Source organism: Stigmatopora argus, chromosome 3, assembly GCF_051989625.1.
Source record: "Stigmatopora argus isolate UIUO_Sarg chromosome 3, RoL_Sarg_1.0, whole genome shotgun sequence".
NCBI classification, from domain to species: domain Eukaryota; kingdom Metazoa; phylum Chordata; class Actinopteri; order Syngnathiformes; family Syngnathidae; genus Stigmatopora; species Stigmatopora argus.
In genome coordinates, this window is record NC_135389.1 from 14,714,238 (window position 1) to 14,742,151 (window position 27,914).

The 27,914-nt window shown below is 37.9% G+C and overlaps 1 protein-coding gene across 1 annotated transcript; it reads left to right on the forward strand.

Annotated features, from left to right (window-relative positions):
* The first annotated feature begins 42 nt into the window (after positions 1-42).
* Positions 43-27,914, forward strand: kitlga (kit ligand a). Its single transcript, XM_077597019.1, has 10 exons — positions 43-449; positions 19,701-19,811; positions 20,193-20,249; positions 20,936-21,088; positions 21,625-21,802; positions 23,054-23,113; positions 23,875-23,972; positions 24,072-24,181; positions 24,268-24,322; positions 24,502-27,914. The coding sequence occupies exons 1-9, from the start codon at positions 435-437 to the stop codon at positions 24,296-24,298; spliced, it is 813 nt and encodes a 270-aa protein (XP_077453145.1). The 5' UTR covers positions 43-434; the 3' UTR covers positions 24,299-24,322; positions 24,502-27,914.

Genomic DNA, 27,914 nt, shown 5'->3' on the forward strand with positions numbered 1-27,914 from the left:
TCACTCCCCTCTCTCTGTCTCTCGCTCTGCCCCCCTCGTTTTTTTCTAGTTTGAATATTATAAAGCTTTGCGCACTCTTTACACAGAAGCCCCCTGGATTTACGCGCCTTGAGACGCTCTTTGAACGCCGCCTGCAACTCACTCAACTCACGCACACACAAACACACGCACACACTCACTCACACACTCACACCCACACACATAGACACACACACCCTCACTCAGTCCACTCGTCCTACCTAGCACATCAGTCTCCTTCTTTTTTGTGATTTTATTTTTATTTTATATATATTTTTTTTTTTGCCTCCTCTTCTCGGATACTAATTTTGACGCGTTGGATATGTGCACACAAGATGATGACAACCCCTTTCCTGCCCGTAGAAGTAAAATAAAATAGGCTTTTGCGCACTGTAGCCTCTCCCCTGTCGTTCCATATGAAGAAACCAAAAGTAAGTGTTTTCTTTTATTGGTCTTAACTATTATTGCAGGCATGCATTGTTGCATTTTTCTACTTGTTGACGCTTGGGATCATTTAGCACGTACGCAGCTCATTTTTAATGGCGCTCCGCGAAAGATCGACATGCGTGTACACGCACGCGCACGCGCACACGCACACGGCCGTTTTTTACTAGGATATTGCGTGCGTTTAGACTTTAGTAGCACATTGTATTGTGAACATTGATGCCAACTTGAAATCAATCAAGTAGTGAACATTTTGTGTCATAACGCACTAATAATGTTATTTTTATCAAAATACCGCACGTTTTTGTAAAGAATTTGTTGTCCTTTACTTGATTGTGGCGATTTTTTTGGGTGATAAGATGCGGTCCTTGAATGGACAGTTGCCTCAGGGCTGTACTAGCATCAATTGGTCCCCTGATAAGCGCTCTATAAATATAAAGTGATTATGAACACAGCATTTTTGTTAACAATTTGCTGCATTTAACGAGGGGGGATTTTTGTCCACTTTGAGTCCTCAAGCATATAATCATTTTATGAGATGTTGATGTTTATACAGCATTAGTGCCTTTTAAAAATGCTGTAAATTCGGCCTGCCTTATGTTAATATTTATACATGATCACTCTTCAAAATAGACATTTTTGACTGTTTTAAAACTGGTAGTAGTTTAATATAACTTTAACTGAGGTGGCCTGGCCTCTGGGTGGAATAAATGGTGGGTTCCCAAGTGAATTCACGGTGGTGTGAGGGGTTTGGGAGGTCACTGGACTCCCCTGGCCCATTCCTTAGAATCCCCAGGGAGCATTGAGTCCACTTCAAGTTTTTTTTCCTGATGTGATCCATGAAAACACCACATTTCACACTGGAATATAAGCCGCACCCTCTGAATTCAAAGATGCTTAATTTGCACATTGATGTATTATGTATTCATTCATTTTCTAAGCCTCTCTCAGCTATCTATGGGCAGTAGGCGGGGTACACCCTGAATTGGTTGACAGCCACTTGGAGAGCACAAATATAATACACATGCACACAAATGGAATATATGCACTCAAAAATGATTTAGTGAAATGGCAGCCAACAACAGCATTTAGTTTATTGAAACAAAATGTTTTATCCTGAACAAAAAGAATTATAGCCTTGGCACCATCACACCATACTTATATAAGTTTTGTTGAACAATATAAATATAATAAATATTTCTTGACTTGGATTCATTCCTGGGCTGATAGTATATTTCTTTTAGCAACCAACCAAATGTAGTTATTTTCTTAATCTTTAAAACTCTTAAATTATTCTGAACAATTAATTGAGTGAGATATAACTGATAGTCACAGTTTATGACTCTGGAAAATTGTTCGCAAATTGTGACATGCTTCATACAAAAGACAATATTTTTGTTCCCTTTAGTGAGTTTCAATTGAAAAATTCAAACACTGAAATATTTATAAATATTCTGCTGCCACCTACTTTGTTACTACAGATACAATACGCCACCTAAGCTTGAATTCCTGCCACATCCATTTTAGGTGGATTGCTTAAAGAAAAAAAAAGGTCCAAGTTGGAATCTGCCCTCAAACCCATTGATAAAGAATGTACCTGCAGGTTTTTTTCCTTCCATACACCTGTTCTAACTAAATATGGGAAAGAGGTGGGGTAAAAACAGAGTCACACTTCCAAAGAATTTTAAGTGTTCAACCTAGCATGCATGTTGTGAGAATGTGGGAGGAAAATGGCCTACATGGAAAATAAACCCCACATGGGCCTGTGAAAAACATGCAAACCACACTCCGCAGAGCCGAGGTCGGCGATTAAACTCATTTCAGAACTGTCAGGTGTCATGTTTAACAGTCATCCACTGTGTCGTCTAATGGAGGTTTTCTTCCTCCACGTGTTACCTAAAGCGATTATTTTTATCTAATCAGATCATTTCTAAACAAAAAAGTACATAAACATTAGATTATTTCCAACTTCTAATTAAATTTTCAGCCTCTGCCTTGACAGCCTATATGCCCGACTGTGACAGTAGTGCCGCCATAACAGCCCAGACGAGCCCCTTTGGCCTTTGCTGGCTGTACCTCGGCCATACCCATGTTGGCCGTTGAGGTTTCGCTAAGTAGTGGTGCACCCAAACACTGGCATGGTCGCGGCTCGAATCGTACTCTGCTCAAGTGATTTCGAACAGCACGTAGAATCCACCATTGACTAGCCAGGCTTGACAGCAGATACTGAGAGATAGAATCAAGAGTGAGTTTCCCTTCTAACTTATTAGTGATTGATTTAATTTCTGTGACTCTTTGTTCCAATTAGTAATGTCTTCTTCTGCTTAGGATGAAAGCCTTCTTTTAAAAATGGAATCTGAGCCGTTAAGATGGCAAGTTGTGCTACATTCTTCCTCATATATCTTATCAAATGTCTATTCTTCATCTATGGCTCATTAGTTCTGGTCATCATGGGAGGAAGTCACAGTAAAAAATGTGAATTATGTCCTGAATTTGAATTTGCACCTGTTGTTTGCAAGTATGGATTGCTTTTGAGAAGTTGTGGTTTCAAACCTGGTCTGAAATTGTTTGATCAGCTTACTAATTTTTGCCACGTTATTTATCTTTGTCATTTAATAGGGTGTAAGAGACAATTTGTCATGAAAATCCCCAGAATCTCTTTTTCAAATGATTTTAGTACCAAACCTTAACCTACTTATGAGCCCCTGGCTTAAGAAGACAAGTTACTACTTCCTTGAGACGATCGTTCCAACGAAGGGATGTTGGCAGGGAAACACTTGCCTGCACCTTTAAACCACCGTCTGTCTAACGGCAGTGAGAGAAACACTCCCGCTGATCGTCCCCTCTCTATCATAAGCCTCTAGGCATATTCTGAATGAAAAGATCAGCTCTACCTACTGTTTTTATTGGATTGTTTTATAATCATGGCTTTAAATGTTTTTTCCATGAATTGACACAAAGGCAGCATTTCAAAATTGCTGCCAAGCAAGTTCCTTTGTTGCCAAATGGAGTTGAGCGCCAGTTTGAAAGGCTTTTTGGCTCATCTACAACACATAGTACAAATTACTGGTATACACTGTCTGGAGAAAGTTTCTCTGAACAGTAATTATTATTGGAAAAAACATAAAATAAAAGCCCTGCTGCGACCACCAATGATGAAAATGGAAATGTTGTTGAAGTGTCTAAATAGTTAAGTATTGTGTAGGAAATTGTAACAACACAAACACTTGCCAGTATAAGCCTATTTATTTTGATGTCTGACTGAGTGGTGAGCTAAGGGAATCGAACACATAAAAGGAAGTGGAGCAGCCTGTTAGCAGACTATTATACTGTTTTAATCTGAATATTTTTCTCAAGACTGCTTTGACCAAGTGACAAATGGCGTGTGGCCAATGAGTTGGATTGTTTTTTGGGGTAAACTTCAGAAAAGTATACCGGTGTTAGATGGTTTGCATGTGGTGTAGCTGTCCTAGTCAATAGCATAGGAACAAAAAAAGCTGTTGTTGCTCCAGCAAGCATCGCCAAAGGTTTAACAGTGAAAGATCGCCCGGTTTAATTTCAGATGACAAATTATTAGATTGTCAATCATTGGTCGTAAATGTAAGATATTTACCTTTCAGTAGATCCCATGTGAATGGACCCCAAGACCAATCTGTGGCGTGACCATGTCTTACCTTTTTTCGAGTCACAGCCCTGTTCTTGTATTTCAGCCTCTGGTTTGAATTTGTAAGTTCTTCAGGATGTATGGCCAATGTTTTATTCCATGATGAAACCAAAAACAACATGTCTACATACTCTTGTTCCTATTGAAACATACGGTTTCTGCACTCTTGTCACATCGTTTTTTTGAAGAAAACTGATGGTTACGTAGTAAATGTTTTTTTTTGTACAATTTCAATTGTCATGGATCTGTACGAGTCTGGATTGTTCTTTTTTTTTTTAATACTCTGACCGCATTTTATCATTTAATTGATGTGTAAATATGCGTGATGATGAGACTCTAAAGGTAGAAAAAACCCACACAGACATGGGGAGAACATGCAAAATCCACAGAGGAAGGCCGCCACCCACCGGGGATTGAACCCTCGATCTCACCTTTTGTCCTGCCCGAGTGTAGGGTGCATCCAATTTTTTTAAACGATTGTCAAATAGCAAAGCTTGAGGAGATTGTGGTCCGCGACTCCGTGATGCATCAGTCACCGCACACATCGCCAATGCTCACAAGCTTCCCATCGACTAAACTCTCCAGCTAATCAAAGCATGCAATATGCACATTAAAGCCAGGCATCTGTATTTTAACGAGGAGTAGGATTTTTGCAGAGGGGCCAAGAAAAGAAAAAACTTTTAAAGCAATACTAAAGAGATAAAATGGCTTCCAAGATCATGAAAACTAATGTTAAAAAAAAGTTAAAGGGACCTTTTAAATGTTATTTAGCATGTAGTCTAGCTGTAAGCCTCCCATTTTCATTTCAACACTTTAGATTTAAAATGTTCTCTTGGATCACCTACCATGTCCATCTTCAGGGCTTTAGAGGTTTAAGTATTTATCCGTGTAGTCAGATAATAATGTGACGCAAATTGTTCCATGGGACTGTGTTTTTTTCCCACAGCAGAGTTATGACAGCAGATCAAAGTGTTGGAATTCCAGCCGCAGTAAGGTGGTTTTAATTTAAAATAATATTCAAAAATGCAAAAAATAAATACAACAGATGAAAAACTGAAGACTAGCCTGTTATGTATTTGATTATTGGAAGTGAATATGGTGCGTATTTGTTACGGACATTCTCAGAAGCAAGATGCTAAGATGAGACTTGGTCCTTTGAAGTGGCAGATTTTACTGAACACAATTTATGTTTTTAATATATTTCTTGGCACGTTATTGGCAAAATGTATATGCTTAGATTGATGTTGAGTAATTAAACTTTTGCCCCTTTCACAAAGCCTGCAAATCCAGCTGTTACATGTTCATGGTTAAAAGGTCATGTATTTCAACAACTAATTTTCAGCCATCTTTTGCTTTTGATCGGCGATTGCTGAAACTGTACCGATATCATGTTTTTATAAACATATACAAAATATACAGTATAAATAGATTTTTAATAATACATTTCAAGACTGCTAAATGAGGATAATATAAAGTCTTGGTGCCAAACACAACACTTGACCCTCATTTTCTAGCTTACTAAAAAAAATTAACATGTTTTAGCATTTTTCTCCCGTTTTAATACATTCTTCCTAGTTTGTTCTTCAGTCTCAATTTTAGTGTCGTATCGGGGGTCCCTCCAATACTAGTAATGCAAATTCCGACTGTTTAGACTACTACCTTTTGGTCTCAGAACTGCTAGGGCGAAGTGCTAACCACTAATCCGCTTGCCACTTATTGTGTTAAAACAATTGCTGTTGGTAATTTTGTGGGATTTCTAAAAAACAAGGCATCTGTGAAAAAGGAAATTATGGGACCAGTGTCTGACACTTGGCACTTACTTGTCTTGCTCTGCTGTGAGGAACTCACTTGAGGTCTGTCTACAAGGAAATGTGGGATATTTTTTTTAGGATCTCTGTGTGTAAGACGCTGCCAGAGATCCAAAGACAAGGGTTGTCTTGGCAATTTTCTGTCATTGAGGGAATCGAACGAAGACAGTAATATTTTATGGTTGCGTGTGAACGGCTGATGAACCCTAAATCTTTTATTCCATGTTTGATGGACCTGCTTTGTATGACATCTGCATATAAAGGATTAGGTGAAAAGTACTATACTTTTTAGACTCTAAGCCACACCCACAAAGTTGTTTTTATTTATTATTTATAGGAGACAAAGTGTAGCAGGAAGAATGATTAATTATTATGAATGAGATTTTTTTTCCATGAAGTTTCACACCTGTACTGTCACTTCTCCTGTCTTGTTGCATTGCATTCGTATATTTCCAAATACACATGTCAAACCAGACGCTGGCACGATCTAATGATCTGACTAAAAAGACATTCAGCTGTGGAAACATGCCACTTTTGCTGCAGTTAATTATGAGCACATAAATGCTGGCTTTATTCATGTATACAAATCTGTGTAAAATCTAGTGGGGAAAAAAATTGAAATCTGAGTCCAAAATCCACATTTACATTTTGCTTTTGAGAGAAAAGACAGTTTTCTGCTATCTGACTTTTGTCTCATGAAAATGGATGCCAAGGGGGGCCTGGATTTGTGTCCTCAAAAGGCCTCTGTGTTTCAAACTACCATAAAATTACAAAAGAATTAAGGATGTACTTGACATTTCGTGTTGTATGTTTAAAAAAAAGGAGAAGAAAGTGATTAAAGATTACTTTGGTGCAACTTTTTGACATGCGAATGTCTCCCATGCGGATTTAATGATTAAGAATTTTGGCAGATAGCGGGTGGGGGTGAAAATTCTGATATCCATCCGGTTGTTTTTTGTAGAAGCTTTGTCATCTCTTCTTTGTTGTAAACATGGTTTTAATTAAGCCAAATCCCTTTTAATGATGACTTTTTCTCTTCACTTTTTAGTGGCATCAAATGAATTGGAATACTACCGCTGCAGCATAACTTCCTGCAACACAAAAATGGAAAGAAAATTGGCAGCAACCTAATTACTAAGTAAATGAGCCTTTTGTTGCTAAAATAATTCACTATTTTTACCACAGTGATAAAACTTCTGATTCACTGTAAAAAAATCTGATCATAATATTCTGACATATAAATGCATTTTTTTCCTCATGTGATCATTCTCCTTCATTCACGTTTGTTTTAATCTCAAATCTTGAGATTTCAAACATAAATTAAAATGATTAACATTGGATTGAAGCTATAATGTTACAAAATAATACGGCTCTAACAACTTAATTTATTGCAATGGAATCACAATCATAAAAAGGATCTCAAAAACTTCAAATGAAGAATTAGTACATCTTTCAAAAGCCATGTTACTGTGACATATTTCTTTTTTTTCATCTGTCATAGCAATCATATTTCATGAATGTATGGCAGCCTTGTTAACATGCATAACTCATTGATTGCGGTTAATGGCGATATTCTATTGATCCATTCACAGCAAAAAAAAATGAGCTAAAGGATGCAGGAGTAAACCTTGCCGAAGATCCCTTTGGTAGAATTGTCACATAATATCTTGTGTTTGTTAGATGACTTGACCTCTGTTAAGGTTCATCCCTCAAATAGATGCTGTGCCCGCGATTAAGTGCTGTGTGTTATCGGCTTACACTCCCTTCAAATGCGTAGGCACCTTTTCCTGCCAAGAAAAACCAACAACTGGTAGTAAATTAAATTATTTCCGCGTTTATTGTCTTAATGAAACGTATAGCTAGCAGGGAGAATAGACACTCGCATTAATGTTCACATGAAGCATTCGATTACCATTCAATGGTCTTGTTAATTCTGTACTTACAATTTGAATAGTCGCAGTTGGAAATGGTAAGCGTTTTTCTTGTTTGGGATTTTAGCATGCATTCATTTGTGCCTAAGTGTGACAGTGTGGAACCACAAAGTAGGGTTTTAAAGTCCCACTTTGCACATTCATACTTGGGGGGCAATTTAGAATGTTCATTCAGCCTACCATTCATGTTTTTGGGAACCGGAAAGAAACCGGAGAACCCATAGAAAACCCAACCAAGCCCGCAGAGAAGATGAAAACTCCACACAGGATGCTCCGAACCTAGGATTGAACTTTCGATCTCCGAACTGTGTGCCTGACATGCTAAACACTATACAAAATACTAAACTGAAAGTTGGTCAAAGGCCAAAAAATGTGAGATGGTATCGTACAAGTTCAAACCAGACGCTGATGCACCATACCACCGTGACTCAGAAAACCAGAGAGACTGCACATGCATCTTTGGCTCCATTCACATTGGATCCACTGAATACATATTAACCATTTTCCGATAAAATAATTGATTTGTTGGGGGAAAAAAACACTGGCCCCCACAGTAATGAAACTAAACAGAACAGAACGCAGTGCACAAAGGCGCCGTGTCTCAGTGATGTCACTAGATAACAACGAAATGGGATTAAAACTGTTTTTTTTTTTGCGCCTTTCACTTTGGTTTTTCAAAGAAAAGGAATTTGGGTTGTGGCTCAGCGAAGTCCAATATCGAACTCAGTAAAGGTGGGTGAGTTGAGGCCAAATTACCCTTGTTTCTAAAAATTCTTATTCATAGATCACCTTGAGTGAATGTTAGTCAATTTGTATAATGTCAAATAAATCCGAACGACGGAAACATTAAAAGGTCAACAATAAAAAACTCAAACGACATGTTGCCATCTTGTTAGTTGCCTTTCGGATTAGTAAGAAGACTCTCTCTAGGCCCAAGTGTCTGTCTGTCTGGCTCCTGTTCTTCTTCTTCATCCTTATTAGATCGAACACTTTAAGTGCTCCTCAGCAGACGGGCAGAGCTCAAGGGCTAAATTGATTAGAAAATGCAGACCAGTGAGTGAGTGAGCGAGCGAGAGAGAGAGACAGAGAGCGAGAGAAAGAGAGAGCCCATCAAGAGGGGGAATGCGTCACATTTCCTGTTTTTCTTTTCTTGCCTGTTTTGGTATTTAGTCATTTTATTCAACCATCCAACGGTCTGATTTTTATCAGCATGACTGGTGATTTGATTTGGGGCAATAATAGACGTCGGAAGCTAATCTTCCTGATTTCAGTGGCATCGGCCCCATCTGCAAATTGAAAATCTTTCAACTCTGGGCAAAAATACTTCAATGTTTCAAATAATTTCTCCAAAATTGTTATTATACTTTCATGATAACATCAGTACAGTACGAAAATATCATAAGTGCTCAAAATCTATGTATCAGGTGTGAATCGTTTGGCCATACAAGGTTAAAGCTGCGAGCGGGACAGACATTTTGAGGCTAATGTGCAGACTCTGAAGGAAAGGAGAACATTTGGAGAAGAGATACTGCTTTTTAATGTGGTTGAAGGCAAGGCCTTTACTAACCACACGCCACTATTAAAAAAATAGATAAAGTTCAAAATTGATCGTTTCCTTGCTCTATTGGACCAACAGGCTGTTGCTTTTTGCTAACCAGTATTAAATTGTCTTTCGAAACTTGTTGCGTGGGATCTGTAGAACTTTTGTTATGTAGCAAGTAATGGGAATGGCCAATTGACTTTTAATTGGAGACATTTTTCATGCATTTTGCCTGTGTACTTTTAGTGTGCTAATGTACGGTAAAAATATGCAGAATTATATCCGTTGTTTTCATTCCAGCTGATCGAAATCAGGTTTGATTGTATGTTGGGATCTGTCCTTGCCGACTTCAGGCTTCAGCCTGGATTCCAACCAATTGAGATCTGAAGTGAAATAGTCTCCAGGGCTCTATTTTCCAAAATGCCTGGGCTGCATTTATAAACCATTTGGCAAGTGGTCAAAAGTTTGCACTTATTCTCTGCTCACATGTAATGCGGAAAGCCAAGAATCTTGTCAATTGGGCCTTGTCTTCTTATTCTGGACACGTAAAATTTGGTAGCAGTAAGATGAAAGCTCAAGAAGAAGGTTTATCTTTAATATACACTTGTGAATTGCCCCTAAAGCCATGTTATATTATTGGGAACCATTTCCAATAAATTGTTTTGCTTGTCAGTGATATCGCAATACTGTTACTGGGCTCTCAGTTGAGTTACCTGGCAAGCTCTGGTCTCCAGAATTCCGTGGAAAATGGTCACAAAGTTTAGTTTGGATGTGTTGCTTAATGTCCCTGCCCTGCTCTCGTTGCATATGGGTCAACAGTTCAGAGACGGAAGAGTGTTAAATTACTGCTGTGTCAATTTGTTTTTAAAAACTGCCTTCGGTGTCAACTTTGGAGTTTTTGAACAAACCATGCTGATAGTCTTTAATCTTGCAAATCTGTTTTTGTAAACAAACTGTCTGACTGGTTCTTTGTCACGACAGGCACTATTGTCAAGTTAAATGTGACTGCATCTGTGCGCGCAGCTTGTGGGTGGGCAAAAATGCTGGAAATACAGCATTTAAAAATGGACCAGCATGAGACCAGGAATTGGCCCTGATCTGGACTACCTTCTGCCAGTGATTTAATAGAGCAGGGTAGGTGGGGTCTGGTATCCCACTCTATTCTGAGTTGATGAGGTTTACATTAAATTTGAGAAGATGAAAAAAGTGGACACATCCATGGGCACTCTGATTTGTGGCTTAAGATGCAAAATGAAAAATAAATGAGGTGGTTGATTGTTGTGGAGCTTTCAGATCCGTCTCTCTGGGCTTAACATTACTTTAGCCTGCATTTAAGACTTGCGTGAAATTGTGTTCATAAAGTGACAACAGTCATTTGTCTTCTTTTTATTGCGTTTATCTCGACCCAGCTTGCAATTCTTTCATAAGTACCTATATATGTGATTTATTTTGTCCAATCAGATTTCAGCTTCCTCGTGATGCACATGCAATCTGCTCAGTGCCCTCAGATACAAAATGTATTCATTCATTCAGCTGCTTATCCTAAATACAAAGTATGTGAGTATATTTAGGTTATTCACTAGAAGAAGAAAACTTTTACTAAATGACTACAAAAAGCAATATCTGAGTTCCTACATATTGAAAATGTCTGAGCAAAATTTTAATGCTAAATTCCATCTTTTGAGGCATCTTGAAATGGTCACCGTGCAAAAATGGCTGTGTTTCTTGCGTGTCTTGAAGTCTTGAGAAAGTCTTTGGATCAACATACCAAATCTCACCTTGCCAAATCAAACCATGGCTTTTATCACTGCAGCAACAGAGTGGCCAAAAGAAACCTCTGCCTAAAAACAGTCATTGGAGATCAACATCTGGATGACTCAAGCAGCATTAATCATGGGTGCCACTAATCCTCGTGATGAAAAGTATCGTGAAACAATGAGAGAGGCCCGGAGATTAGCGTGAAATCATGGAACCCGTGTCATGCGAAGCACTGCATGTTCCGCTTTATGGGATTACGACTAGCTAATGATGCGTTTTAGTGGTGACGGGGGAAGGGTCGACGTGGCTGTCATCCATAGATCAGTCACGCAGGCCACTGCTCACTAGGCAGTGTCATCAGTTCAATTTACTCTTAAAGGAGTTCTCTTAATTCAATTGCTTTATTTCATTACATATCAGAAATGAGAAACACACATAAAGGATGATCACGAACGAAAAACACAAAATTCAAATAAAGGGAATATTAAATAATTAGTTTTACCCGTTTTAGCAGTCATCAGCAAACTTAATTCACATCTAAAGTTATTAGTGTTGAACCCTCTCTCCATCGCAGAACAGTGCGGCCAACCCTTGATCTCAAAACTGTGAGGTGGACGAAATATACACTTAGTCACAGTGCCAAGATTTGTTAAAATCAGCATTTCATAATTATTGCGTACCCTTGATTTCTAGGCAAAAGGTGAGCTTGACTTTTTATGATTAATTTTGTGGCATAGCTTTATACCGTTTCAATGTCTTTCCATCATTTTGATAAATAAAAATGTCCATAAGTCTCTATTAACCAACATAGCCAGATTTCTGCATCTTTTTCCAAAGGGGAAAGTGTGTCAGTGACCACATATGTGAGCGTTGAAGATGATTTGATTAGTTTTGTTCATCTTTGTATGCACCTTGTGACTGACTGAAGACCAGTTCGGCGTCACTCAATCATTTCGAAAGTAGCGTCCAGCACTTGGCATTGTGGAAAAATGGATGTCCATTCAATTATTCAACAACAGAAAGTCTATAATGAACCATGTAGAAGCAATTCAATTATCCAAACCATGTGCAAATGCTTACGTGTACAAGAAAACTGTTGATTTAACAACAAAGGTCGCCAACGTATTTTTTTTGTCTTGATCTATGTAACATAACCCTCTCTTTAGGATATGTGGTAATTATTTGGGCAAGTTACCCTAGTAGCTTTCGCAAAGTAAATGTTCTGGAGTTTTCTCAAAAAGGGTACTTCACAAAAAAATGTTGAATAGTTTGTTGTGTTGTTTTTGAATTCCTAGGATGAATTGATTTAAGCCATACTCTGTTCTCACATGATAGATCAAAGTGGAACAGAAAAAAATGAGGATGAAAAAGGATTTATGTTTTCATCTGAAAATTTGCACAGGGATATTGATTGTCCCGTGCATCAAATCTTCAGCTTTCTTTTCCTTTAAAATGTCGGAAACAAACACATCAACCAGTGTCTTTGATCACAGTAGAAATAGCATGCATCATTGGCACACAGCCCAACTAAGTAGATTTAATTATGTATGGAAATATGGTACCATAATTTGCCGTATGCAGCCCGGCTGATGTCCTCCCATGGTAAAAGCCTTTTCACACTTCTGAAGGGTTTGCTTGCCAAGGCACACGTAAACAAAACTTTGAGCTGCAAAGCTTTTAGTAAAAGTTTCCGAGATGAAGTATAAAATTCATATATTGCACCTAGGGGGCAGCGTATCTCATGATGACACGTGAAAAGTGTCTGGTTTCCGTGGAGTAGCTAACATATGCTTCAGATTTTCTGGTCTTTGAACTCCATTCCTTTGCATTGTATCACATGTTTGCAGTTGTGGGGGAGTAGATGCAAGGCCTCAAATGTAAAAAATAAAAATAAAAAATTTAAATCAATTTTGGCGGGGGATTTTGTAAGTTTCATAAGAATTTTAACATAAGCATTGTTTCCTTGGTCCTTAAAAAAATAAAACAATGAGTCTAAATTCAATCTTTTTTTTTGGTCTTGTTTAGGGACCCGACATAGACTGTTCACTTTCCATATCTAACATACTTTGATACTCATTATATCACATAATGCAGATTAGAATTTGTTTAAAGTTTGGGCAAACTTTGACAGGCGGGCCGGGTCAGCACAAGATACGATACATATAAAAAACTGCATCCGTTAACATATGAAACATAAACAGAAAAAAGGGACTAAAGTATGAACATACTCATCACTCATCTGGGATTTATGGGGTGCTTTCTTGGTTTTCATCAGACTAAAGGTCCGTTCACATATGTTGAGCCAAATAACACCAGAATCCTCTGTGCCATCTTCTGGATGTTTGGAAATTTGGCTGCACTTAATGAAGCCTAAAACTCAGAGACTTTCAGGGAGTTGAACTTGTCATGTTGGCGATCAATCAGTTCCAACTGCAACTCCTGCGGAACCGTTTCCGGGTCTTGTGAGAAAGGACATGACACCAGCTGTCAATTTTTCCAAAATCACAAAACCGACGGCAGAATTGCTCATGCAGGTCATCCAATGATTTCCTGTATTTTGACCGCATAAAAAAAAAAATAATAATTTGGAAAACGTCGGCGGGCCGGATCAAAAGGCCTAACGGGCCGTAGTTTGCCCATGTCTGACCTAGTGGAATTGTTTACGAGCGTATTGACAAGCAAAATGTTCCAACTTAAGTTTGAGTTGACTATTGTAAGAGGACGCACGCGTACATCATCTCTACTTGAGATAGCCATCGCTTGGTTCTTAACTTGGCTACATCTGACATTTATAATAGATTAATGATGCAGTACAGTATTCCCTCGCCATTTCGCGCTTCAATTTTCGTGGCTTCACTACATCGTGGATTTTTATCTAGGGATTTTTTTTTTTTTATTCATAAAAATGTGAAAATTCACGCTGAAACTCGTAACCAGAAGCCACATTTGCTACTAGGACTCTGCACTGAAGAAAACCGCCAGTTAAGGCCGAGTAACACTCTAAATTAAATTTTATTTCTTAGATTAAACTCATGGCATGTCATTGACTTTTTTTTTTAATAGGGGTGACCTGACTTCAAGGTTTTTTGATTATCACGGCCTTGTCTGCACAAAGAGGTGCACACTGAAGCTTGTAATCGACGCCTCAACAACAAGATTTGGAATACTGCTGGGTTCACGTAGTTCAAATGGAGGTTTAGCAATGTGAATGTTAGATTTGTATCAAATAGATTGTTTGCAATTTATTTAGTTTAAAAACCGTAAATTCACATGATTTAAGTGTATTTGAACTACTTGAACTTATGACATGCTGCCAAATTAGTTTTCTGTTCAGCTTATATCATCTTGGTATGCTCTGTACTTTCCAATTAAGCATCTTCTAAGAAATCAAACCAGCTCAAGCAGGTTTGCCAAGAGTCATGCATACCAGCATGATAAAGGTTGCACTTCAGAGATCCTTTGGTCACAAATCTCATGGGTCTAGTAGACTAATTTTATAACTGGGCTTCTGTAACTGCTCTATTAGGCATGTGAAGAGAAAAAATATATAACAATAAAAGAGTATTCATCTGTAATTAAGTGAACTAAATTATAAACCACAAAAATAATTTTAATCAACTAGTAATTAAAGTGTTTTAATGATTTTATCCTAATTGATGGAATATTTGAAAAAAAAACAATTAAATAATTTTTGTTACTATATTTATAATTCATTTAATAACAAATAATTTGTTTAGCCCAATGTATCCAGTTATATTCCACTAATGATCTACGGAATGATGGCTAATATTAAGTCATAGTATTGTGAGAATATGTATAATATGTGTTAAATAATCCTACGTTCATTTTTCACTTTCCCTTTTCACATTTTTTTAAAATTAAGAAGTCCTGTATATTCAAGCACTGCAAATAGAACGAAGTTAAGTTGCAGCTATAACTAGTTTAGAATTGTTGTTCCAGCAAATTGGAGTAAGCTCTCACACCTCCAAGCTTTCTCAACTGTTTGAAAGTGAACTTTGGATTCAGCGTGATCAGCCTCGAGTCAGACTTTGAGTGGGCACCTCACAGCCCAGACCTTAGCCCTTGAGACTTCTTCCTTAGGTGCTACCTAAAGGGCTGATTGCATGCAAGGAGATCCAAAACCATCACTGATCATCAATCGTATCATTTTTAACATGATCCTTTGAAGAGAATAAAGTAGGTTTTACTGCAGTCTATTTATTGCGTGAAAAAAAGACACCATTTCACTGCGCTATTTCATGACAACACGTACATCCTGTGGAACACGTGTCAATGGAAAAACAAGACATATGGAAGCTTTTCAAGTATACATCTAAGTGAGACTAGCCTATCCTAATAGGCTATGCCGGGCCGAAAAATGCTCCACGTCACTAGTGGCAGATGTGATGGATTAGTTTAGTGTTTTATTAAGACCAAAGGGGGTTCTGACAGGGGTGATGGGATGAGTCTAATCTGGCAAAGTCTTGCCCAGTGATTCCTGACCAAAGTCTGAGCCTCTCTGTATTGGGAAATTACTCAGATGTTGCAATATTTCTATTTCACTGTTCACTATTTTATTCATTCATTCATGACTCAGTTACTTGCTGAATATTTCAATTTATTTTTATTTTTTTACATCCTAAGATTACAGTTTTCTCGACGCCTAAGTATATATATTAAAATGGTCCTCCATTTGACGACATGACCTGAACTTTGAAACGAGGAAATCGTTACATCGTTCTTGTGAGGAGTTTGCATGCTCTCCACAGGCTTGCGTGGTTTTTCTCCAGGTACTCCAGTGTTCTCCCTCACCCATAAAACTGGCACGGTAGGCTGGTTGGATACTCTAAATTGCCCCTAGCTATGAGTGTGAATGTGAATGGTTGGGCGTCTATCTCCTTGTGCCCCACCATTGGCTGACCACCAATTCAGGGATGTTCCTTACCTGATGCCCGTAGTTGGCTGGGATAGGTTTCAGCACCTACCTCGACCCTTGTGAGAATAAGCGGTTCAGAAACTGAATGAATGGGTAGGGAGAAGAATTTTTCAATACAATGAAGTACTTGAAGTCGGTTTGATGTTCATGAGTTATCAATCTCACGACGCAGTGGAGACCAGGGCCGGTTTAAGTATCCCCACTTATTTTGACAGCTTGCGCCTCATCCTGGCACATAAACTCAACGAGAGGACACGGGGGACACATTTCGATGAGCAGAGTCAAGAGAGCTGACATCCGCATGTTTTGGGAAGAGTCCAAATATTTAAGTAGACATTTTTTTGTCAGGACATTCCTACAAGATCACCAAGTATGACAATTACAAATTGAATAAGATCCCGCTTGCTCTTTGTTTTTCTTTTTACGGTTAATTGCATCCTTCCTGCTGCCTTGGACAGCACTGCTGTTTTCTGTTCTTCCTGTTGTGAGCGAGGCAAAGTGTGGACGTAAGCGCTTTTCATGCAAATTGCAACAAGTTTCTGCGAGATCAGTGTGGCAATCCAAAACGAATAGCCCCAACAAGGCTCAGCTTGCTGACCTCCTATTTGTGAATTGCTGGATGTGTGCTTTTTCTTCTATTCAGCTAAGCCTCATGTGCCACCTTAAATAAACAATATTGAGAAATGAGCAGAACGGATTTCATCTTCCAATGAATGAAGGAATCTTTACCATACTTGACATTCTGTTAACTTAAGATGTTGACGTTGAATATCAGAACACACTGACGACTTGATAGTCGAGCACAGAACCGAATTTAAGCGATGAAGACAATTTAGAGTTGTCAACAAATCCATTTGTCTATCTATCACAATTTACTCTTCAACAATCCTCTCTTTGTGTAAACATTTTAATAAAAATAGGCCTAGAGTTTTATCAACTTTGTTGACAGCCTTAAACAAACACGTTAGTAAATTTTATTTGGGTCTTCTGTCTTGAATTAACTTATAGTGATATCAATTAGCTTCTTTAGGAACAATTGTTGATATACGTCTTTTATAAACAAGATAAATACAGTAGTTTAGTGTCAATTTTAGGAAGTGTCGAGAATACTAGAAAAAAAATAATCATGGTCATGTGATGAATTATTTTTCAGTCCGAAATGTCACACTTGGAAAGTTCTTCATTTGGCTGTCAGGCATTGAGCTCACATTCTCTTGTGAACATGGTGTGCAGTCCTTGAGCGAGACACTGATCCTGGCCTTGATTGAAGTGCATTTGCATAGCAGGGCCACGCCCACGGCCACACTGCGCTGAGAGCTTTCATTTTATGTTGCAACTCTAAGAGTGCTAAGAGCCTTCGGGGAGACCCCTTGGCGGTGGTCAGAAAATACTTTTGAAAATGGAACAAAACCAAGAACCCGCAAGCTTTTAAATGTTAACATGGATTGATGTGAAGAAAGCCTGCTGGCCATTTGAGCTTGAGATTGCGTGAACACTTGTCGGGGGAGATTTACTTCTTTGGCAAATGTAGCAGTCACAATTTTTTAAGTAGGAAAGGAGCAACACATAAAAATACTCGTTTGATTGATTTGATGAATACGTTTGCGTTGGGCTACTGATGGAAAAAATGTCTGCTAGGCAAGACTGTCAAAATAATACATTTTCATAGGTTTGCCAATGCTGTGGATTTACCATTTCACACATGACTATTGAAATCTGGCATTTCTGACTGACAGAATAAGGTATATTTTTCCCATGTTGCAATTCTGTGTGAACACTACTGGTCTGTCTAAGATTCAGAGATAAAAAAGCAGAGCTCATTTCTTTGTGGGCTTCTTTGATGCTTCATGGGATATTATGTCAAAAATAGGCAGGGAGGGCTGGAAGTAATCACTGAGCCTTTTCCTTCCAATTAGATTGGACGTTCTTTGCTGTCATACTTAGCCAGTTAGTTAAAACTGACGAGGGTTCTGTGTTGTTTATCTGAGCAAAGTATAGAATGGATTGACGTTGACCTTGGGATTTCTTTACTTTGGAAGTAGATGCGGTGTTGAAGGAGGAGCTGTATATCTACTGTACGTGGGAAGGTGGTAGTGCAGGGTTATGACGTTTAACACCTGATCGTATTTCTCCTGCCAAAGCTTGCCTTTTGTCCTATCCTGTTCTTTTTTTTGGCTCTTCTGTGAGCACGGACCACCAACATAAAATGGGGTGTTGATGTTCAACCTGCGTAATAAAACAACAGCGGTTTTGTGAATTTAAGGCTATGCCTGAGGCTGGGGGTGTAGTTGGAAAACTGGGCCCTGCTTCCCCCACTCTATTGTATTGCAAGTCATTTCAGACCTCACGCCAGATGCTAATTTAATGACCTGTTAACATGACGGCTTTGCTCAAAGTCAGTGCACCCGAACATCCGGTATTTACTGGTTTTAAAGCACACACATCTACATTTTTTTAGGACAATTGCTTCTTCCCCCCAAAAAGGAACATGCTCAGCTCACATTTATTAGTTTACACAATAAACACATATTGATGAAGTTGGGAACCTGTTAAATTAATTTCGCACAAATTTGTATATCTCTCCCTTTTGTGTTTGCTCTTGAAACATGATTCAATTAACAGGAATGAACAAGGTGAACAGAAAATAATTTAGAAGCACTTATTTAAACAATTAAACCAGTCAGTAAATCTGGTTTAACACGGCGTGCCAATTCAGTGCTAAACTAAGATGTTGGTGTGGCACTGAATTGGAAACAGATTCAGCATGTATGTACATGTTTCAAAGGTTTCTATTTGTAATTTTGTTCCTTGTACATCATAACTTTGACAACTTGTTCACCACAACTTTGTTATTTCACGTTTTGCTGTAGGGAAAACAGTCATGAATTTCTTTACTATCACTGTTAAAGCTACCTTAAAATTGTTTAATTAATTCATGAATCTTTCAAAATCTCATTGCATTACTAACTTGTTTGGTTATGTTACATTTTTCTCATAACAACTGAACTTTATTCTCATACAAAACAAAAACTATCCCACTACACTGTTATACTATTCACGCATTTTTACACCCCACAGTTTTTCTTTGTTTTCAGTTTTTCCACCCACGACATTGTGAATTTACTATCAAGATATCACACCACTTTATTATTGTATTTCATATTTTGAGGGAATAACATTGCAAGTATAATATAAAACGTTACAGGTTTTTGTTTCAATCTTTTGTGCCAAATAGTCTTATTTTTGTGCATGACTATAAAATTAAATATAAATCAGTTACAAAAATAAATAATAATTATAAATCCCTCCCTGTTATTTGCCTTGTATTTAGTTTTTTTTAATTCAACTGACATCGTTCCTAAAAATAACCATGGCTTTTGATACGAGTGTGAACTTATTCTTTGGAGATTAAAAGCTTCTTATTGAATTTTCAAGCAATATTCTATTTTGTGAATGTTTGCTAACAACATCAATGAGGCCTGTTTTTTCTTTCTTTTCCGGGAATAGGCCCTAATTGAAAAATTTCATTGGAATGTCCGACCTTTAGATCATGTGAGAGCATTATTGCCCCTAACTTGTTGTTTACTTGTGTGTTTGTTAGATTCGGATACACGTCTGCGTCCATTTACTGCTGCTGATCACGCTCGGGGCATATTCAAGTAAATTTGACGTCAACCCAGTGACAGATGACGTGTCGAGACTCTCGATATTGGTAAGGACTTCAATCTAAAGCAATAACCATAGCAGTCTACTTTTTGTTAGGCGCTGGCATTGTGTTCCATTGAAACAGCCTTTCTATATTTACGTTTCAAAGAGAATAAAACAAGTTATGAGTACAAAGGGTTTTTCATGGGAGAGAGTGAGGGGGGGAAAGAAACTAAAAACATCTGGTTGCATCAAGAGACACCAAGCCTCAATACGTAGTTCAGTTAATAGCTTCACAGAGTCCTTAACAATGGTTACTTGAAATAAACCCATTCAAGTGTTTTATAGTAATTTGCCTTCCCATTCATGTTTAGCGCCAAGTTGTGTTTAAAACTTTCCATTGACTGTTTTTTTTTGTGTTTTTGTTTTTTTTGCTTTCTCTCGGCAGAAACACAATATTCCCAAAGACTACAAAATTCCTGTACATTACGTTCCGAAAGAAGAGGTAACATACTTTTTTTTCTTCTTCACTGAAGCCATTTTTGTTGAATGTCGCATGTGTAAACGTCCATTCTACCAAACGTCCCGTCTACCAAACGTCCCGTCTACCAAACGTCCCTTCTACCAAACGTCCCTTCTACCAAACGTCCCTTCTACCAAACGTCCCTTCTACCAAACGTCCCTTCTACCAAACGTCCCTTCTACCAAACGTCCCTTCTACCAAACGTCCCTTCTACCAAACGTCCCTTCTACCAAACGTCCCTTCTACCAAACGTCCCTTCTACCAAACGTCCCTTCTACCAAACGTCCCTTCTACCAAACGTCCCTTCTACCAAACGTCCCTTCGACCAAACGTCCCTTCTACCAAACGTCCCTTCTACCAAACGTCCGTTCGACCGAACGTCCGGTCGACCAAACTTCCGGTCGACCAAACGTCCGAGTACCATGTGGGCAGCCCGACGGATTAGTGGTTTTGTAAACATACCCAAATCTATAAAAAAAAAAAAGGAAAAATATAGATTAGTTATAATGATGACTTAACAGATGTCTTCATATCGTCATGATAGCATAAGAAAAAATAAGTGAAAAGTTTGAGTACAAGAATATAGTTTTGTTACTGCATTAAAAAGAAGCAAGGCTGATGATGTGTTTCAATCAGTGCTGATTTGTGTTTTGATTTTGTATTTTCAGGGTGGGATGTGCTGGGTCAAGCTCAACGTTTTCTACCTGGAAGAGAGTTTACAAGACTTAGCACTCAAATTTGGCAACATTTCTTCCAATAGAAAAGATATTAGCATATTTATACAAATACTTCAGGAGCTACGGCTTAACATGGGCTCTGTGGTAAGAATTACCTTGTTTGGTTTTATTGCCATTTTTTTTGTTTTATGGGAGCAATGAGATTTTATACTGTATATCATTAACCATTTCAGGGACTATATTCAATTTTTTTAAAAACTAAATCGTCAGTGGCCTTTGAAAATTCCTTATCGCTCAACCTCCAATTAAGGCCCAGAGTAACGCTCTGAATTAAATTTCATTTCTTAGATTAAACTCATTGCATGTCATTGACTTTGATAGAGGTTCAATTCATTTAAGTGCCATTGATGCTGTTCGATGTCCAATCCCTTTTGACGGCATTGAGTGAATGTAGAAACATTCTTTCACATTGATGGAAGCCAGTGAGTTACATGATTGTCCTTTAGGGTTAAAGGGAGAAAATAATTTATGCATGAACGGGTTAATTAACTCGACAATTTGTTAGGATATTTGCTGACGCCACGTCGAGTTGATTCACAGACCTATTGAAACTTTAGATCTGGTTATTTTATCCAAGTACATCCAAATCACGTGTCTCGTGTTCTGGTTTGGTCACGCAGGAGGCTGTCATGTACGACTTTGAATGCCACTACCGCGAGGAGCGATGGCCCACTGAGCAATACTTTGAGTTTGTGTCCAACTTCCTGACGAGCGCACAGCGCAGAGACGATTCTGACGATTGCGAGCCACCTCCCTGTCCCACCACGCCCCACACGCAAACAGAACAATATTTGAAAGGTCAGTGGTTGTTCAAGCCTTCAGATGTTGAGCCATCACTTTTCCCTTGTAATATTACATATTTTTTGTTAGCCATGAATAATTCTGTAGTTTTGTGATTTTTTCTTCTTCTCCTGTCTCATAATTTAGTTCCTATTTTTAACTTCGGTGCGGGCAAGCGTGGGATCAATTCCCGCTTGATGGCGGTGTGATTGTGCGTGTGAATGGTTGTATGTCTACGGCTGACTGGCAACCAGTCTAGGGCTTAATCTGCCTTTCACCAGTCTGCTGGGATAGGCTCTGGCAACCCTTGCGAGGATGTGAAGATGAGTGAATTTTAAATGTACTCTTACTCTTATCATCCTGTGCAACTTTATGGATATCACATGTAAACGCTTTAAAACGAGTTACTTCACAAGCTGCTCAATCAACTCATGTCTGCTATTATTCTATCATTGCTCCTGATTTAACTTGAGGAGTAATATTTTTCCAGAACATTTTTCGTTGAACTTTGAACCACTGCTTCTCAGCTCTGTGGGAAAGTTATTTTAGGAATTGGAACTTTGTCTTGGCCAGATCAAATGTTGACGTATCCCTTGTCCGCACAAGTATTCTAACACCACGCCGTCAAGACGAACACTATGATTGCGTCTTACTTTTCATCCCTCTTTGCTGGACGTGTGCACGCACGGAGTCGTTAGGACAATGTGTTTATGTGGAATTGACTTTTGTGTTTTGCTAACTTTGATGACATTCATTTTCAACACCACAAGTCCTTGTCAGGATGGCGGGGTGCTAGACCCCATCCCAGCTGAAAGGCGGTCTACTCTTTCAACTTGTCGCCAGTCAGTCGGAGGCCACACCCAGAGACAGACAACCATTTTCATTACAATCGCATCGCCACTGAGGAGAAATCATTCCCATACTGCTTGCACCAAAGTTAGGGAGATGAACCACTATACCAACAGTGACTCTAACTTTAATGACATGAAAAAACACTTTCAAAGATGCACTTTTGTTTTTGTTTTAGCAGTCTTTTTGCAAACCTTGTTGGTGTAATTTCACCGGGTTGCAGAGACAATTAGCCATGAAAATGCATTTCTTTGTGATTTTAGTGGGTCATTTGCAATCGCATTTAATATGAGGTTGGCTGGATCGAATGTGAATATTTAATGTTTAAATCTTAACTTTGTCAAGTTATGCAATTGTCATTGCACCACTGCAAATATAATTATTTCAAATCTATGAATGTTTTGCACTTGTTTGTTTCAGTATTGCCGTCATCCAGCAGTAACAACTCAGACTGCGACACATTCTCAGGCTGCCATACGTGTAGGTTTTCTCATCCACCATGTGTGTGTTTGTTGTGTGTGTGTGGGTGGGGGGGGGGCTCTTTGAGTAGCTGAGGAACGAGTCTAGCCTGTCTGTTTGACTGATATTTATTGGAACATTTGGTACCATCGTTTTGCTTTGAAATTCCTCTTGTCTAAAGAGCTTATTGTCCTGAAGCCTCTGGCTCACTAAAGCTTGCTTTGTCTTCATGAATTGTCATTGTATATGAGAACAAATGGAATGAATCATAAAATGTATCAGTCATCTGCAACAAAAGTGAGTGTTGCTGATCAAAGTTTGCAGCAAGCAATTACATTTTAAGGGAGCTGTTCTAAAAACATATCCCATGCCAAAGTGCAGACAATCATGTCTGTTTTGACTTTTGATTGGTCATATTAGTTTACATTTTCAAAACGATTTATTGTTTAATTGAAGTCTACAGAGATAGCAACTATTGCAATACTGTAGTTTGTGCATGCTGAATAAGTCTAATGTGTCTCAATGTCGATGAGATTGTGGCAAGACATAAATGCCATGTTTAGAGTCATGGTTTTGCAGGCAAAGCTGTTATGTTGTGAGTTAGGTTGATGAAACTGTTCTTTCAATATAAGGTTGTCTATCATTTGATTAGAGATTTTTCAAAAAAAAAAAATCATTCAGTCAAAATACAAATTAGACTTTATTGTATGGTTGTTGCTGTTATATAAATTGGTTATTGTTACCATTTTGTTATTGATAATGATGTTAATTGTTGTGCCCAGACCAAGAAAAGCGTCTGCTCCCAGAGATTGTGGAGCGAAGTCTGCTGTCCTTACTTTTCATCCCGTTTCTGGCGCTCATCTTACTGCTTGTATGGAAGGTAATTCATGCTACTCACCTTGTTTTGTCTTTTTTTTATCACCTGAATTCAATTTTGTGTGTTAACCTATTTTAAACCACCCTGACTTTCGCCGAGCAGCTGAGATCGCGACAGAACAGCCGAGGTCTTCCACAGACTTCCGCAGAAGGTGTTCTCTTCACAGGAACAGAACAAAGCTCATCCCCACTAGATTCCCAAATTACAGAAAAGTATTTTTTTTTCTTTTTTGGCAAGAGATGTAAAGAGTTGCTATTTATTTCCCTTTTGACACCTTTCTTTTCTTTCCTGGTTACAGAAATAGGTTGAAAATGATTGAAACTGTGTAAGGAACGCTTCAACTACTTCTGCTGGTAAGATGTTAATACTCCTCTATTTGGATCATTTCCTCACTTTTGGTTGATTTTAACCTACATTTGTTTGTATAAAATTCTAGTTAAGGTTAAATTTAAGGTCATTAATTGAAATCTCATTCAATTTTTGTCTGGTTACGTCACTTCCAACCCTTTATTTTGTGTTTGTGACTCTTCAGATGCTGGAAGTGACATTCCATTGACAAGAAACTTGTGAAGTGATTAAAAAAACAAAAACAAAAAGAAAACCACCCAAAACTTCCAAGCACCAAAAAGACAACGAAGACCTGCTTCTAAAACGGTTTCTCAGTTTCGACGGCTACTGCCACCATTTTATCTGGTCTGGTTGACCCTTCTACTGTACGGATACAATTTCCCTATTTCATACGGAACTGGTTTCATTCATTAAGGAATAAGAATCGCCAGGGGAAAAAGTCCATTCTTCTCCCAGACTTTATGGCAACCGTTCAAACTTCAAAGGAAGAAGAGAATGCCAAGTTGTTACTATGCTGATGTTTTTTCTCCCTTTTTTTGGTCCCTCCACTCCCTTCACTCAACGGATATCCCATCCTCTTCCTCCACGTTCTCCAACACCATCATCTCTATTTTAGTCTCTTTGTGAAGCTTGTAAATTCTATTTATTTATTGCCATATTCCAGGGAGATGTTTTTCTCTCACACATTCCCTGTAGGAGTTAGCGGACTGTTGGTTGGTGATACAGAGCGGGTAAAGCTGAAAAACACAGGAAGAAAGAGCATATTATATACTATTCATGACCGTTTTTCTTTCTAAACATTCCTGATTGTCAAACAAGTGACAAATGCATAGCTAAAACGACCATAATTATTAAAAAATACAATAGTAACAATTACAAAAATAATAATTAAACCTCCCAATAGGAAATAAAGCATTTTTGTTGTGTTCTGGGGTTATTGTTTGTTTCACAAACAATCATACAAAATATGGTTAAATCCTCGTGAGAAAATTTCAAGTTTTTACAAATAAATACTTCTTGGAAATTTGACACAGGCAATTAATTCTACCTCATGTCAGCAATTGGAAAAATAATATTAATAATAACGACCACACCCTTTTGCTATTTCAGACATCCCAAGTTCCAAAAACTTATTTCAGGGAGAGGATTTTCAACTCCCCTAATCAAACCCACCATGCCCATACATACACACTTAAGCTACTTATTTTCACCAACTGTATATTATTAACACATTAACAATAATGATAATTTAATACATTACTTAATTATTGATCATTTAAGGTATTTTTAAATCAATTTAACCTTTGTCAATTTTATGACAGAATTTAACCTACAGAAATATAATGCAGGAAATGGCGCGTTAAACTTAGCCTACCTCAAAATGTCTTTTACAATCATTAAGTCCGAAGTGGGCAATCCTGAAGTCACCGTTGCTATGGTGTGATCCTTCGTAACCTTTAACTAGACAAGGATATGCTATTATATTAGTATATTCTGGTGTAAAGTTTTGTATTCTCGTTTCTTACTGGAGAAGTTAACATTTCCCTTTCTCTCGCAACATCATTGAAATAGGCTATTCCACACATGGTGCACGAGTTATAATTTTGCCTCCACGTTCTCACTCGCATTGTCAAAATATAATTTTTTTTCAAAAATTAAAAAAGAAACACTCCGTCGTACAGTCGCAATATGTTTATCCGACTCGCAGGCATCAGGGAGCTGCTACCAAACTCAATGAGACTCCCAGAACGACTGCGAGACTTGGGATGTCTGCTATTTTCCTGCAGTGGTATACAATGTAGTTCTCAGTCTCTTAATGTTTTCAGCAATTATCTACCAACAAGTAGACTTTGCTGCATTTTAAAGCGAGAGCGGAGTACATTTTGGGGTTTGAAAGTTGCTTTGTATTCAAACATGCTTGCTGCTCCACTAGTTATGGAAGGCGGCGTGAAAATGCCAAAAAAGTGCCATGAATGAAATGTATGCGTACGAACCCGACACACATATTATTGTAGCAAATTGGAAAAGCAACTCTAAAAGAGTAGCACCAGCTAAAGTTAACCCTATGAAACAAACGTCCAGTCTAGAAGACTTCACTCTTTTTTTTTACTTCTACGCGCTTTTTTGACGTGCCAAAAGCTAAATGCACTCAAGCTATAAGCATGAGTCATCTGCAGCAATGCATGCATGCTTTACAAATGCAAAAATTAGAATTCATGTAAAATGATGGAAAATGTATTAAAAATGTTATGTTTCCCCCAAAATATTTATTGAATATAATTGGATTGTGATATATCAAAGCATTTATATTGAGCGTAAAAAAAAAAAATTGCATTTCTAACATTGCAAAACTTAATTTGAAAATAGGAGAAATCTAAATATTGGAGTACTGAAATAGAAAAATATATATCATTTTAAAATGTGTCATTAAATTGTATGCAGAATGAAAAATTCTATATGTATAACTTAAAATGGTCCGTGATGGCATCAGGTAGTGTTACTACACCTATATAAGAATATTTATTATGCAATATTTTCTATTTACTGGCCTCATTTCAACTCAAGTGTAAATAAATTTTAAATGAACATTTTAATTTAAATATAGAGGCATATCTAATCTGTGTTATTATCTACTGTAATTGGACCATTCCCTTTAATCAGAATCAAACGCTTGAGCCAACATTGGAATCAAATGGATCAAGTTCTCGTTTAATGAATTTGAATGAAAGTTGGCTTGGCGCAGCTTTTGACTGATTGGATGGACACCCATGTTTTCTCTTTCAAGTGATTGTGATGAACCGTTGTTACAACCTTACAATGTTGTTTCAACTTTCCATGTGCATGTCTGACCCTAAAATAAATACATTAACGAATGAGCCTAAATGACAAAAAGTTAACTCTAGCGCAATTTTTTTTATTCAGTATTTTTTTTTAAAGATTTTTTTTCTGGAGTTTTATACACTATTACAACTTATTTTGATTCACCGTTCAACAGGGGATAACTGGACAGTTTCAACAGGATAGTCAATGGATGGATTTCTCATTGACATTTTTTAATGTACTATTCTGTGTACATTTTGGCACATATTTCAACGGAGCTCATTTGTTAACCTTTTTTAGGACTTCCATTTCTTCTACAATTTCCCAAGCCAAGATGCTACTGCTACAGTTCCGTCCTTTTTTTTTCTCCACTCGCCTCGCTGTGACAGCCTCACACTGACTTATGAAGAAAGCTGTGAACGAATGGCAATGTGGCGGTGGTGTGTTTGTTTCAAGAACATTTGCACACCTCCTTGAATTCTGTTGTTCCTACTTGTCGTGAATTACAAATACCCCAACCCGCCCCACCTCCATTTTTTTTAATCTCACAGTGGGACAATCAAGTCAGCTCCAGTTTTGAAAGTAAGTCTGGATCACCCACAAAAAAGACAGATATTGATATTATTATTACGATGATGATGATGATGATGATTTTGATGATGATGGTGGTGATGAATACCCAGCTGCTATTCTGGGGGAGAAGTCTACTGTAGTCTGTATTTTTGTATAAATGTAAACAAGCATACATACAATATGAATAAAGTACATGTATCCTGA